The sequence below is a fragment of the Colossoma macropomum genome, unplaced genomic scaffold, assembly GCF_904425465.1.
Source record: "Colossoma macropomum unplaced genomic scaffold, Colossoma_macropomum, whole genome shotgun sequence".
Classification (NCBI taxonomy): Eukaryota; Metazoa; Chordata; class Actinopteri; order Characiformes; family Serrasalmidae; genus Colossoma; species Colossoma macropomum.
This window is the reverse complement of record NW_023494790.1, coordinates 34,811,996-34,827,514: the sequence shown is the minus strand read 5'-3', so window position 1 is coordinate 34,827,514 and position 15,519 is coordinate 34,811,996. Positions and strand designations below refer to the sequence as shown.

The 15,519-nt window shown below is 40.6% G+C and overlaps 1 protein-coding gene across 1 annotated transcript in view; it reads left to right on the top strand.

Moving 5' to 3' along the window:
* The first annotated feature begins 252 nt into the window (after positions 1 to 252).
* The window catches only part of med24 (mediator complex subunit 24), a 52,023-nt gene continuing 36,756 nt past the window's right edge, over positions 253 to 15,519 (top strand). Inside the window, 10 exon segments of the mRNA XM_036573189.1 lie at positions 253 to 364; positions 1,794 to 1,932; positions 2,871 to 2,953; positions 7,012 to 7,050; positions 7,594 to 7,667; positions 11,530 to 11,753; positions 13,029 to 13,140; positions 14,111 to 14,261; positions 15,205 to 15,318; positions 15,431 to 15,478. Of these exon segments, the coding sequence (XP_036429082.1) occupies positions 1,803 to 1,932; positions 2,871 to 2,953; positions 7,012 to 7,050; positions 7,594 to 7,667; positions 11,530 to 11,753; positions 13,029 to 13,140; positions 14,111 to 14,261; positions 15,205 to 15,318; positions 15,431 to 15,478 (975 nt within the window). The 5' untranslated portion in view covers positions 253 to 364; positions 1,794 to 1,802.

Sequence of the window (15,519 nt, the reverse complement as noted above, 5' to 3'; positions counted from 1 at the left end):
AGAGAAACAGATGGACTACAGTCTAACTGCTGAACTACAAAGTGCTCCTGTATGGTCAGGGGAGCTGATAAAATAGACAACGAGGTGGTTTTAATGAAATGGCCGGTCAGTGCGTTTCTCAAGCTCTCTGCTTCTGAAAACGGTCAGACTGGCTCTTTAACGGTCAGGTGGGGTTTGAATACCAAACACCCACGTCGATTAGACGAAGCCGACATCAGCTAACCAATAGTGTGTAAGCACACTCAGCACGCTCGACCAATCACAGGGCGCGTTGTTGTTTCCAACATGGCTCTGGTTGTGTGATATCGGTCTGAATAGAAATCAAGATTCATCGTTTTTATCCCAAAATAAAGAATATTCTCAGGTAAAAGCGTATTATTGGATTATATTCATAAGTACGGCGTTGATAGAAGTCCGTTCTGTTACTGTGGAGCGTTATCTGTGCGCTGTGTGTGTGTTTGTTTTTGTAGAAAGCGATGCTGAAATTAGCTTCTTATGCAAATAGCCGTTCCACCTTAAATGGTGCAGCAGTTACATTACGGAGCCTGAGGCGCCACAGTGTAAGTACGGCACTATTTAAGGTGGAACGGACAATTCGAACAAGAAGCTGGCGAATAGGAAGACAGTTTCAGCCTCGTGCCTATTTACGCTGTATTTGATATTTTTAATGATATTATTTTATTATTTTCATTAATAATCGTGGGATATTTAGTGTTAACTATGAAATGTTCCGTCGCTACCAACATGTAGGTGTATAAACTGCTGCATGAACACAGGAGCCAAACCTTTGTCGTCCTTTAAAAGAGGAGAAACTGATTTATTTCAGACTTTTCTGCCTAATAAAATGGTTAAGATGTAAACAAAGTCATTCAGAGTGGTTTGGTGTGAAATGCTCTGCTCTAGAGAAACTTACAGAGTCAGAATTGTTCACAGTGGTGGTGATAGGAACCAGACGTCCACCTCTAAAAAGCTCCCTCACAGAAAGTTACTACAGAAAATGGTTATGAATTCACTGCCTGGTGTCTGAGACACTGTTTTATGATAGGAGCCAGACGTCCACGTCTAAAAGCTTCCTCAAAGAAATCTAGGGCTGAATGATATGGGGAAAACATCTAATTGTGTTTTTTTGGATTTAAATGCTGTTATTCTCCATAAATTAAACTTCCGATGACGCTTGCATAACACAGTGTTTAATAACAAAGGTATTTCTCTTAAGTTAAATACTTAAGGGATAAATTTAAAGCTGTAAATATCAATGTAACTCAGAAGTGCTCAAACTTAAACTTAGGGCCTAAAACAATTTACAGTTATGGATATTTTTTTTACTTCCCAGTTAAACATTTACCTGAAGAGATTTTAGGCAGCTTACTTAAGATAAATAGGAAAACGTAAGGCCAAAATTAACTTAAGATGTTTCATGCAAGTGACCACAGGCCTTTTTTTTCCACCAACAAGCACATCCATTTTTTCAGACTTGCAGCCTGAACACTTAATGTAGGGTGCCACACTAAAAATTCACAAGGTTTGAATTATCAGGTTCAGTTTATATAGTTGTAAGAGCATTGTAAGGCGAAATATGGCTATATTTGTGTTGTAGTCATGGTGATCCCTGGTTCCTATCACCACCACTGTAAAGACATCTGAGTCCCTACAATGAAGCATTTCACATTAAACCACTCTGAATGACTTGGTTTACATCTCCATGGCTAAATTATGCAGAAATAAAAATGTGTGGTTGGAGAAGAGAAGGTCTCTTTCAGTTTGTCCTTACTCGTATGAGTCTCTTTTTCCAGTTCTGAAAGATGAAGGTGGTAAACCTGAAACAGGCCATCCTGCAGGCATGGAAGGAGCGCTGGAGCGACTATCAGTGGGCCATCAACATTAAGAAAAACTGCCCCAAAGGTGCAACATGGGACTACCTCAATCTGGCAGGTGCGATTCGGGCTACTTCACTGTGTTCTGTAGAGGAGTTCGCCTTTAATGCTTATAGGGCCCTTTTGGTTGCAGTACCTTTAAGACTGATATACACTGATCAGACAGAACATTAAAACCACCTCCTTGTTGCACTGGTGCGAGTGGATCAGACACAGCAGTGCTGCTGGAGTTTTAAAACACCTCAGTGTCGCTGTTGGACTGAGAACCAAAAATATCCAGCCAACAGCGTCCTGTGGGCAGCGTCCTGTGACCACTGATGAAGGACTAGAGGATGACCAACACAAAGTGTGCAGCAGCAGATGAGCTATCGTCTCTGACTTTACATCTACAAGGTGGACTGACAAGGTAGGAGTGTCTAATAGAGTGGACAGTGAGTGGACACAGTGTTTAAAAACTCCAGCAGCACTGCTGTGTCTGATCCACTCGTACCAGCACAACACACACCAACACACCACCACCATGTCAGTGTTACTGCAGTGCTGAGAATGATCCACCACCCAAAAAAGTGGACAGTGAGGGTAGATACAAGGAGGTGGCTTTAATGTTATGACAGATCGGTGTATGTAAATGAGCTTGGTTCTGATTGGCTGTCCTGTATTGTGCCTCATTCAAAAATCTGTCCATGTTGAAACACTGCTTATCTCTTATTCCTGAATAGGCGGAGCTAAACTAGTGTAGGCTGAATACGTAAATAAATAATCAGTGTATTAGGATTTGTGACATCACAAAACCAGGGAGCTCAAAGCTGGTAGTTTTTGCAGCTTAGTTTCCATGTATGCACTGTATGGTCTGTGCAGTGAGTGGTACTTTGTAAGGTAAATTAGATTTTTTTGTGATATGGGCTCTTTAAAGTGATGCTGAAACTGCATCTCTAAATCATCAGATGCTTTTTTCAAACAATGTCGTGTAGCTGCTGTTTTTCTGTCATCTTGTAGAAGCTTTGCTGGAGCAGGCGATGATTGGACCTTCACCAAACCCCCTAATTCTCTCCTACTTGAAGTATGCCATCAGTTCTCAGGTCAGTCTTTTAAGAAGAAGTACAGCCTCACATGGCCCAACACTGCGTACCTGGTCCAGTTTTCTGGATCCTTCTCTAAGCAGTTTACAGCTGCTGGTGCAGTCATTGGTGTGCAATATGTAAATGAGCCTCTAACCAATTGCTTCCACTGTTTATTGTGTGCTGTGAGCATCCTGACCAATCATAAGTGATCTTTAAATAGTTTGGATGTTCTGATCTCTTCTCCACTTAGCACGGATATAAATGTAATTATTTCCTATTACATATATTGAAATGTATGATCAAACATAGTGCAGTATGTAAAAGGGGAAGTCCACTGATCTTTCAAAATTTCTGCATAGTTTTATCATTGAGATGTAAACAAAGTCGTGCCTTGATGTGAAATGGTTTATAGAGAAACTCACAGACTCCTTTACAGTGGTGGTGAAAGGAACCAGGGGTCACCATGTATACAGCAGATGTTTAACCATTTTATATACCATATTTAAAAGCACAAGTGAACCTACACATGAGTTTTTATATGTAATGTTGATGATGGTGTAAAATAGCGTAAGCCTCACAACACTCTGCATAAATATACCTCTCTGCCGTGATTGGATAAAAAAGTTTTAGGCTAAAACTATTGTACAACAATGTCTCAGTGTATTTTCAGTACACTGTTAAACGTGAGAGGTCAGCTCAACTCAAAATGATATAGTAACTGATTACATGGCTTTTCTTCAGTTGAAACAACTTGAGGACACAAGAGTTCACACAAACCTCTTAGTTGAGTCAAAAGTTCTCTTAATTTTCTAGCTCTGCATCTCAGTTAAGTAAATAAAATAATCCTGTTTTTTTATGCTCAACTTCCCCACTAGCCAGGACTCTTTCCATCACACAATGCTGCTGGACATTTTTCCTCTTGCGTATGTACTTACGGATGGCTGTGGCATTGCTGGGGCTCAAACTCACAACCTCCTGTTGGGGTGCTGGCTTAGTCCACTGCACCACTCAGGAACACATGAAGCAGCTCAGATTTTGTGTCTACTCTACCAGCCAAGAGCTTCTCTTTTTGCCCAGGGTCTGGACATTTATAAGTAACTCTAATATTATCTATACTGTTACTCTAATCTGTAATCTAACATCTTCAAAAAGAATTAAAAGAATCAAAGAATATCAACAAAAATGAAAAAGGATAAAAAGGAATGAAAAAGACTTCAGCTGCTGAGTTCTTGTGGAAGGAAGGAAAAGACTTTTGTTTTATTGAACATCAAATGGCAAGATGGTTCCCTGAAAACACGCCTTTTTATTCCCCTCTGGAGTGATTAGGGTAATCACCCCATTACACATTGGGACAGCCCATTGGGCAGTCATGGGCTGGAGGTTAGGGAACCAGCCCTGTGACTGGAAGGTCGCCGGTTTGATACGACAGTACGTGAATGAAGTGCCCTTGAGTAAGGCGCCTAACCCCCAACTGCTCCCCGGGTGCCATGGATAGGGCTGCCCACCACTCCGGGTAAGTGTGCTCACTGCCCCTAGTGTGTGTTCACTAGTGTGTATGTGGTGTTTCACTGCACAAATGGATTAAATGCGGAGGTGAAATTTCCCCGTTGTGGGACTAATAAGGGTCACTTAATCTTAATCACCCCACCCCTTTTTACACAATTCCATACCATTTTAGTCCCTATCTTATCCAAACCTTACACCTTTTTTGGTAACCCTTAAAACCAAAGGCGTATAATGTCTTTTTTTTTAAAAAACCCACTCTGATCTGACACTTATCAGACTGTTCCCTCCTTACAGGGCCCTCTTGCGCAACTCTCCATAGGGCATCTCACACAACCCTCCATATACGTTAAAACGTTTACCCCAGCTATAACTTAAACTGTCATCTGGTACAGCTCCTTTCTGTGAGTTCAGAAGTTCACCCCCGTCAGAGATTCCAATACATACAGTTCATAGTCTGCTCCCCTATATTACCTTTATAGGAGGGCTCCAAGCTTTCTAGTCAGCCAGTAGTGATTGTTAATCGAGGAATGTTGTATTCAATCTTTTTCATCACTACAAATGTTTAATACACCAGAGAAAATATTTGTTGTTTCAGCTTTAAAGCATGGCATCGTCTCATGTGGTGCAACTGTCTAATAAATCATCCCACCATCAGGAGGTTGTGAGTTTGCATCCGAGCAATGCCATAGCCGTCCACATCCGGAAGCCCAAGAGGAAAATATGCCAGATGGGACTGGGTGATTAAAGGAGCGCCAGCTAGTGAGGAAATGCGGTTTTGTTTATCTAACTGAGATGCAGACCTAGAAACTGTAGCTGGGAGAGTTTTTTTTACTCAGCTAAGAAGTTTGAGTTGTGTGAACTCTGGTGTCCTCAAGTTGAGTCAACTTAAGAAAAGCCATGCAATGGGTTACTATATCATTTAATCATCAAGTTGGGCACAATTCTCTCATTTTTTGCAGGGTATAACTTGTGTATAACTTTGTGAGGGAGCTTTAACGGGCTTCAGACGTCTGGTTCCCATCACCACCACTATAAACAGTTCTTACTCTGTCTTTGTTTACATGTCAACCATTCAGTTATGCAGAAATGTTAAAAAAAAGCACATCACTGATCTCAAAGTGAAATTTTGATGTGTTAGTTGGGGCTGGTCTGAATAATACTCCAGTATTCGTTCATTATGTTGGTATCCATCTACTTATCTATTATTCAGGAGCTTCTGTGAACACTTTAGACCCCACTATACTTCAGTACAATTAATTATGACAAGGCAAATATTATTATTAATAACATAAGTGTTATTGTTTTTTGAACAGCTTCGAGCATTCCTGTAGAAACACTAACGAGCGTCTGAGGTCTGTAAAATAATTCAGGCCAGCCCTAGTGTTAGAAATCAAAGCTGTGAGAGTAACATTTTAAATTTATGCGACAATATAGATACTTTCTTCAAGGGAGTTATAATTTCTTATTTATAATACAACCCCATTTCCAAAAAAATTGGTACGCTGTGCAAAATGTAAATAAAAATATAATGCAATGATATGCAAATCATGTAAACCATGTTTTTAAAGGAAAATACTACAAAGAAAACATATCAAATGTTGAAACCGAGAAATTTTATTGTTTTTAAATATTTGCCCCTTTTGAATTTGATGCCAACAACACGTTCCAAAAAAGTTGGGACGGGGAAACAAAAGGCTGGTACACCTGGTGGTTAATTGGCAAAAGGTCTCAGAAAGGCTGAGACTTTCAGAAGTAAAGATAAGGAGGGGTTCAACACTCTGTGAAAGACTGCACCATCAAATAGTGCAACAATTCCAGAATAACGTTTTTCAACATAAAATAGCAAAGAACGTTTGCTTTTTATCATCTACAGTACAAATAACATTAAAAGATTCAGAGAATCAGGAGAAATCTCTGTATGCAAGGGACCAAGGCCAAAAAAACAGTATTTGCAGGCCGTGATCTTTGGGCCCTCAGGCGGCACTTCATTAAAAACAGACGTGATTCTGTAGTGAAACATATCTGAAAACAACTGTCTGTGAAAACAGTTCACTGTATCCACAAATGCAAGTTAAAACTTTAAAATGCAAAGAAAAAACACATATAAGCAGAATCCAGAAACACTTCCACCTTCTCTGGGCCAGAGCTCATTTAAAATGAACTGAGGCGAAGTGAAAAAGTGTCCTGTTAAAATTTGAAATTCTTTTTGGAAATCATGGACACTGCATCCTCTAGGCTCAAGAACACTGAGCTTGTTATCAGTGCACAGTTCAAAAGCCAGTATTCACGATGGTATAGGGGTGCATTAGTGCACATGGCCTGGGTGACAGTTTGTCTTTTGTCTAACTCCTATCATATTTATGAGTTTACTTAGATTCAGTAATCTAGCTTTAGGAGCTTAGAAAGTACTTAATTTGTTATAATAAATTTTAGATTTCATTATATTTGTGAATGACCATTTGATTTCAAGCTAAATCAGCTCACAGCTGTTTTTGGCCTGTTCAAGCTGACCTGAAGAGAATCTGTGAATGACTGTTATCCATTTTCCTCTGTCTCTGTTTGTCCTGTAGATGGTGTCTTGCTCCAGTGTTCTCACGGCAGTCAGCAAGGTTGGTAATCATCCAAAAAATCATTTCCATTCTGCAGAAGTAACTGTCCTGCAGCAGTTTTAACTGCAGTATAGAGCTGTGTCATCTTATAATATGATATTATGTACAGATCATACAGCCCAGTTAAATGATTGCAGCTTCATGCGCCACTAATTAGCATAAATATGAATGTAATAATTTCCTATTACATATATTGAACTGTTTTATCAAACTTCTTAGTTTATTCTTTTTCTCTGCTGGCATAATGCAGTACATTAAAGGGGAAGTCAACATATTTTTTTAAAGAAATTGAAGAATAACTCATCCATTTTGCATTGTGGTCCACAGAGTTAGGTAATAATAACCCTTTGAATGTAATAAGAGTTACTTTTTTCAGCTTGGCTAGAAAATGAAATATTAAAGTGTTTAAAGGTTATAGGTCCAGGTCCGGATAGGACCGCGTCTGGGTCTGGACCCGGGCCGCGGTCAGCCTATTAGTGACCTCTGGTCTACAAGATCATTTGCTGGAAAGAGATATAACAGAATGTGTTTGTTTGTCTCCAGTTTGATGATTTCTCCCGAGAGCTCTGCGTCAAATCCCTCTTGGAGATCATGGACATGTTCTCCCACTCTCTCAGGTACGACACACAGGGCTATGGTGAATACAAAGGTGTAATGTTATACAATAATACAATGATTAATGGTAATTGTAGCACTTTTTAATAGATATTAGAACATTCCAATTTCCCCCTTCACCCTAAATGTAGTCAGTTAGCCAAGACATGTTTGATGGCTGATGTTTGCTTCCATAGTTTTGTACTGGCCCTACGAGGCTAATGTGTCCAACAAGTGACAGAAGCTTAAGGCCTCAGTGTACTTCTTACGAAACTAAATTCTCGAGAGTTGTTAGAAGCCGAAAGTGCCTTCACGAGCTTACAAGCTCGCATACTTTCTGTGGTTTCGTGTTGTCTGTCGCGGATGCTCCACGTGACGCTATGGCGTTTTCTGATAAGTTTCATGACTGCTGGAACACGATTCTTTCACAGTTCTAACTATAACGACGTGCAAGTTCAGAATACCATCACCATTTAAGGTGGAATGGGGAAATTCAAACGAGAAGCTGGTGAATAGAAAGCCAACCTCAGCCTCGTCCTCTTGTGAACCTAAATATAAAATAACCTATGTGTTTTATATGTTCGCTTAGTACCAGTTAGTACTCCTGAATAATAGACTTAATGTCTTACATTTTGGAGATATTCACTGTTTATTTAACAAATGCACGTTTCACAGTGAAATATTAACTATTAGCTAGTGTGTCTGCCAAAGCTGAAGCTCATCAAAGTTGTCTATCTTTGTTTAATGGCACCCCAGAGGAAAGAAATTCTTTCCTAAAATTGTCTCAGAGACTTAAAGCAGATCTATATTATACTGATGAAGGATCACTGATGTCTGAATTGTTTCTCCTAAACCCCCTTAGGAGAAAAGAGGAGATTAACATCAGCATCTCACTGTGAGAAGTTCTGGTGATGAAGGGGAAAGGCGTGAGTTCTCCTTCTGCACTGATGGAGTGCTGAAAGAGCTCTGTAATATAGAATAGAGCTGTATAAGAAAACGATGAGATCTTGAACTGTTCTTATGGAGATATTATTCAGCTGAGACTGGGCTGAGATGAGTCAGACACAGAGTTAAGCCACATGTCTGACAACATTTTGATCAAAGTGAGAAAATCGTTTTATTTCTCAGGAGCCGAATTTCAGAAACAGGAGAAAATGGCTTAAGTCTCACTCTTATTTCAAACTGGACTAAACTGTGCCTAAAAGAAGTGCCTGAGATCAAAAGGAGATCTCATTTGGAATATTTCTGTATTCTGGGACGCCGATTTTTTACCGACCAATCGGAGGCTTTGTCGCGTAGCGTCTTTGTCCACAGAGTTCGCCCAGCTGCCATGCGCGCGACACGGCAAGCGAAGCCTCTGCGCAACGACTGCGATTGTTTGTTTTCTCCGCAATTACGTCATATTGTTCGCTGAAGCCAGGCGAACATCGTCTCCGCAAGAAGTTTGCTGAGGCTTTTATACTCCACCAGTTAGCATAGTGCAAATCATGGGGTAGCATGGTTTTCGTTTACTTTATCCTTTACACCGATCAGGCATAACACTATGACCACCTCCTTGTTTCTACTCTCATTGTCCATTTTATCAGCTCCACTTACTATATAGGTGCACTTTGTAGTTCTACAGTTACAGACTGTAGTCCATCTGTTTCTCTGATACTTTGTTAGCCCCCTTTTACCCTGTTCTTCAGTGGTCAGGACCCCCATGGACCCTCACAGAGCAGGTACTATTTGGGTGGTGGGTCATTCTCAGTACTGTAGTAACGCTGACTACAAAGTGCACCTATACAGTAAGTGGAGCTGATAAAAAGGACAATGAGCGTAGAAACAAAGAGGTGGTCATAATGTTATGCCTGATCTGTGTATTTCACAAAGGTTAAGTTTCAACTCAAAGCTGCCAATTTGCTTCCACATCGACAAGGGTCTAACTGCAGGGCCACAGTACCACACTGACAGACGTGGGCTGTCAGACCTGCACTCTCAGCTCCGGATACGATGCTACATAGTGGTCGAGAGGTTAAGTAGGGTGAAAATTTAGGGTGATTGGGACAGTTTTGAATTGTCCAAGCTTTCTTGCCATAAAAAAAATAAATAGCCTGACACATGATACGTTTCTGTATTGCTAACATTGTTATTTATCCATTAGAGCAGGAAAGGAGGTTGTATCGTATTCATGGCATACCTTTTTGTGTAAACTGACCCAAAACCTTTTTTTTTTTTTTGGTAACGTTTGGGTGATTGGAGCAGCTCATCTCATTGATTTAGGCTAGTGTAAGCATATTCATCGCGCAGTCCAATTCATACTTTGATATAATTTCACATGCACATTTCCTTTTCATGTTCATCTTGATCAATTAAGACCCCACGTTCATTTCTGTTAAACTTTGTTATTGAAAGTTTAAAAATTTGTCCGCCCTTAATTCTCAACTCCCAGATTTAATTGAACATGTTTAATTGAGATAAAACAAAAATGAAAAGAATCAAAAACCTTAAATTGAAGTAAAAAAGATTGATCAGGATTTATCAGGGATGGGTTTAGAGGCCAAGGCTAAACTTAGTGTTAGGTCTGGGTTGGTTAGTGTATTAGGGTAAACTTGGTGGTCTTTGCCAGCTGCTCTTAGCAAAATCCAGCTAGTCCTTTAACATTTCTGTGGCTGATAAGGGGTCCACACGTACGAAGAAGTTGGGAACAACTAATGTAGAACATACAGAGCACACAGTGGTTCTCTGTTGCCAGGTTGATATGTTTTTTTTTATTAGCATAGCCTTTTAGCTCTGTCCCAAGCACCCAAAACCATGCTGTCCCATTCACCCAAACCATGTTTGAGTGAATGGGACAAGATAAAAACAAGATATTAAAAAAAAATGTGACTGATTTTATTGTAGTACTACATCGTATTCATGTTTCCATCAAAGGTTTGTGCAGTAAATTAGCTATGGCAATTTTATGACCTTATGATGGAAAAAAAAAACAGCTAAAGTTTATTTCATTTTCCTCACCTTATACCGTGCAGGGTCAGCTTCCTGTTTCGTGCTTGCCCCGCTCTACCTGTGTGATGTCACACCAATGAGGACATGCAATTTTGATTATGTAGTTTCACAGCTGGGGCTATGTTTTTATTTTTACTTGTCAGACAAGAAAATAAAGCTAGTCTAGCTAGACTGTCCCATTTGACCTTCTGTCCCAGTCACTCTTAATTCACTCTAGCTATTGTACTTGGCATTTTATTGTGTAGAGGGCACAGGAGGTCGTGCCTAACATTTTTAGAAACCCTCACTGTTGCTGAATCTCAAATGGCTCCCTACTCCCTACATAGGGCACTGCATAGGTCAGGAGGTTCTCCACACAAATAGTGCTCTAAATGTTAGATAGGGAGTCATGCAGCCAGTGGCTGAATATAAATGGATTTCTGTTCAACATAAAATGCAGTATTTGGATGTAGAAGCCATTCTTTTATGATCTACACAGGACATAGGAAGCATTTTGAGCTTTAACCTGGGTAATCGTGATATAAGTCTCTGACATGGCTGTGTGAACGAGCTGCTTATCGGTAATGATTTACAGCTGTGCATGCTTAACAACAGCCTGCAACACCATCGGAGTACAGTTACTGGACTATAAGAAGCAAAATGTTACAATAAGTACAGATTGTTTCTCCTGTTAAAAATTTTTTTTTATCACCGCCATTTGCTGTCAAACTCTATAGAGCTGAAAGTGAGGCTGCAGTTCCAAAGCAGAGACACAGGGGGCTTCAGTGCTGCCTGCAGTGCAGGCCATGTTCAACCAACACTGCTCAACAGCTGCGTATCTAGAACAGTCTCGGCTATAAGACTGTATCTGTGTTCTCCTCTAGTCACTCGTCTCTCTTCTCCGCTGCTTGTCCTTAGCTGTCTCGGTAAAGCAGAGGAGTGCATCGGCCTCTGCCGCGCCCTGCTTGGCATCCTGGTGTGGCTCCTGCAGGGCTGCGCCTGGTACTGCGAGAAGCTGAGAGAGCCTGGAGCACTGCCCACAGGAGAGGTCAGCCTCAGAGCCTGTCAGGAGCGCCTGGAGATCCTTCTGCAGCGGACCAAGAATAGAGCCCTGGTGCACATCGCACGCCTCGAGGAACAGGGTGAGTGTGAATCATGTGAACAGCGTGCACTTGGGAAGTATAACAGAATGAAGCATGATGACGGGTTATGTAACTGTTTAGTGTATTTAAGGAAAAAAACTAAGCTCTTTTTTACACATGATGTTTAGGATTATGAACACACACCGATCAGGCGTAACATTATGACCTCCTCCTTGTTTCTACGCTCGTTGTCCATTTTATCAGCTCCACTTACTATATAGGTGCACTTTGTAGTTCTACAGTTACAGACTGTAGTCCATCTGTTTCTCTGATGCTTTGTTAGCCCCCTTTTACCCTGTTCTTCAGTGGTCAGGACCCCCATGGACCCTCACAGAGCAGGTACTATTTGGGTGGTGGATCATTCTCAGCACTGCAGTAACACTGACGTGGTGGTGGTGTGTTAGTGTGTGTTGTACTGGTCTGAGTGGATCAGACACAGCAGTGCTGCTGGAGTTTTTCAACACTGTGTCCACTCACTGTCCACTCTATTAGACACTCCTACCTTGTAGATGTAAAGTCAGAGACGATAGCTCATCTGCTGCTGCACAGTTTGTGTTGGTCATTCTCTAGTCCTTCATCAGTGGTCACAGGACGCTGCCCACAGGACGCTGTTGGCTGCATATTTTTGGTTGGTGGACTATTCTCAGTCCAGCAGTGACACTGAGGTGTTTAAAAACTCCAGCAGCACTGCTGTGTCTGATCCACTCTGACCAGCGCAACACACACTAACACTCCACCACCACATCAGTGTTACTGCAGTGCTGAGAATGATCCACCACCCAAACAGTACCTGCTCTGTGAGGGTCCATGGGGGTCCTGACCACTGAAAAACAGGGTAAAAGGGGGCTAACAAAGTATCAGAGAAACAGATGGACTACAGTCTGTAACTGTAGAACTACAAAGTGCACCTATATAGTAAGTGGAGCTGATAAAATGGACAACGAGCATAGAAACAAGGAGGTCATAATGTTATGGCTATATATATATATATATATACTATTACTACTATATATATATTTTATATGTTTGTATGTTTATATATACGCATAATATATATATATATATATGTATATATATATATATATATATATATATATAATGTTTATTTGCATAAATATGCTTATGTGAGTTGAATATTCATTTATTAACTAGACTGAAACTGAAAGAACAGTCAGCTCTGGAATATGTGTGTGTAAGTGTGTGATGAATCATGAATGTGACGAAACAAATTCTTGTACGAAGCCTAAACACAGCATGTCCTACATGTCTCTGCAGCCTCGTGGACCAATGTGGAGCAAGCTTTGATCAGACTCGCTGAAAATCTCAGCAGCTTAACCAATCAGACGCTGAGGAGCAAGCTAGAGGAGTGTGTTTCGCTGGTGAAGAGGTGAATGTTCAGGCGTCTTGCGTTGAGCTTTTACGTCCTACGTTAACCAGAAATGACCTTCGTACGTCAGTTTTCTGGAAGTGTCACTGGTGACAAACGTTATCATTTTTCTAGAACTTTCAGTTCTCCAAAAGTGTCAGACCCTAAAAATGAAACACCGTTTCCATTTAGTTCATCTGGTGTGGGAGTGTCGGCCTGTGCCAAGAAGGGAAAAAGTCAGTGAGGCTGTTCAGCCAAGTGGAATGTTTTACCTTTCTTTTTTCGTAAGAAGACCTTTGTGGGGTCCAGTTGTCTAAGTGGTGTAGGTGTAGCTGTAGGTGTACTGTTTACCCAGCCATACTGCGCTCAGATACTGTTCTTTCGTAGCTGCTGCTGTGAGGTTTACATAACACTGGCAAAAGCTCCCTGAAAATATACACGGTATGTCCAAAAGTATGTGGACACCTGACCATCATATCTGTGTGAGCTTGTTGGACATCTCAGTTCAGAGCTATGGGCATTAAAATGGACCCTTTCCAGCTGTAACAGCCTCCACTCTTCTGGGAAGACTTTGCACAAGATTTATGAGATCAAACGCTTCCAGAGTTGCATTAGCAGTAATGGCTGCAGCAAACCTGCATCACCATAAGGATGTTTTATAAGAAATTAAATACATATTTTTTTACAATTTATAGGCGGATACAGACAATACAATAGTATATTTATTAGTTTTGTAGCCTTTCATGAAAAAGCCGTTCAGAGTGCCTGCACGTCCACTCAGAGGCTATTTTAATTGCAATTTATCGCTTCTCATCTCGTGTAATATCCAACAGCTTTACTGAACATGTCCAAGTCATGCAGCCCTACGCGGCACAGCAGCGACCCTGGCATGGTAGTAAGTGTGCTGCTGATATGATTGTATCAGACCCGGCAGCAAATATATGTTACTTGATATATTCCTCTGTTTTTCTCCTCTTTTGTTTGCGGTCAGCATCCCTCAGATGGTGTGCGTCCAGTGTGACCCTCCGGTCCAGACCTCCTTTCCTTCGGTTCATGCCTTCATCATGCTGGAGGGGACCATGAACCTGACAGGAGAGACGCAGCCGTTGGTGGAGCAGCTCATGATGATCAAAAGGATGCAGGTGGGACTGGACTACAGCTCCCAGCATTCATATCTGTGTTGCTAAAGTTTGGAATCAGTGTTGTAATAATGTAAAAGCTGTTTATTGTACTGGGAAATGTAGTCCTAAACAGCTTCACAGGTTTCGAATAATTAGTAGAAAACTAAGGAGATGTTCAAAAAAATTAGATATGTCCTCAACAATAAACAGAGCTGTAGATGATTCTGAATTTAAGCCATGTATCACTGATAATGAAATTAATATCTAGAATTAAAGGGCCCGTATCCTACGTTTCTCTCATTTTATGGTAACATGCTGTGTTTCTGTGCCTTTAAGACATGCAGATATATGTAAACTATGTCTGTTCTGTTTGGCTGCCGTCCTTCAAAAAGCAGTTTGGGCTGAAACTCTCTGGCGTAAATAGAATTATAGAATTATAGAATTTAAAACCTGTTTTTGCAGCTTTATTTCAGGACTGTATGGACTGGGCAGTGAACAACATGTTTTAAAACTTTAACAATGCATACCAAACTCTTTTATTTCAGTAGAGTGTGAAAAGTTTAGTTATCCATGATATGGGCCCTTTAAGTTATAATAAAATTAGTATCTACAATACCTCATATTTCAGAAGTGGAGATGAAATCTCAAGGCAGATAAGTTGACAGAAATTGTCGTGAATTCTTAATTATTGTGTAGTACGTGGTGTTTATTATTTAATAACTTCCCAAACATTTTCTGTCAGAATTCCACAAAGAATGGACCAATAGAAATGCTTCAAAATTACTTGGAAAAACAATGGTGTAAAGAAATAAGGAATGTTTTTGCCTTCTCTTGTAAAGTTACTATCTTAGTAATAATTCTTTTCATATATTTAAATCCACATTATGCAAGTTGTTGCAAAAAAAAATTATTACATGAAGTAAATTTTGAACTGTAGTGTGCTTTTATCTTTCTTGCACTGTAGCGAATTCCTGCTCCACTGTTCGTTCTGGAGGTCTGGAAAGCCTGCTTCACTGGACTCATCGAGTCCCCTGAGGGAACTGAGGAGCTCAAATGGACCGCCTTCACCTTCCTCAAGGTCTGCGCCTGGCGGGACAGTTCCCTGCATTCTGATTGCTCTGAGGCTTGTGGTTAATAAATAAATAAATAATTAAATAAATAATTAAAACATTTCTCTTTTCTGCTTTCAGATCCCACAGGTTTTGCTGAGGCTGAAGAAGTACCCGCAAGGAGATAAGGTACGTTTAAAGCCCACTTCACCCTCCGTCTACTCACAAGT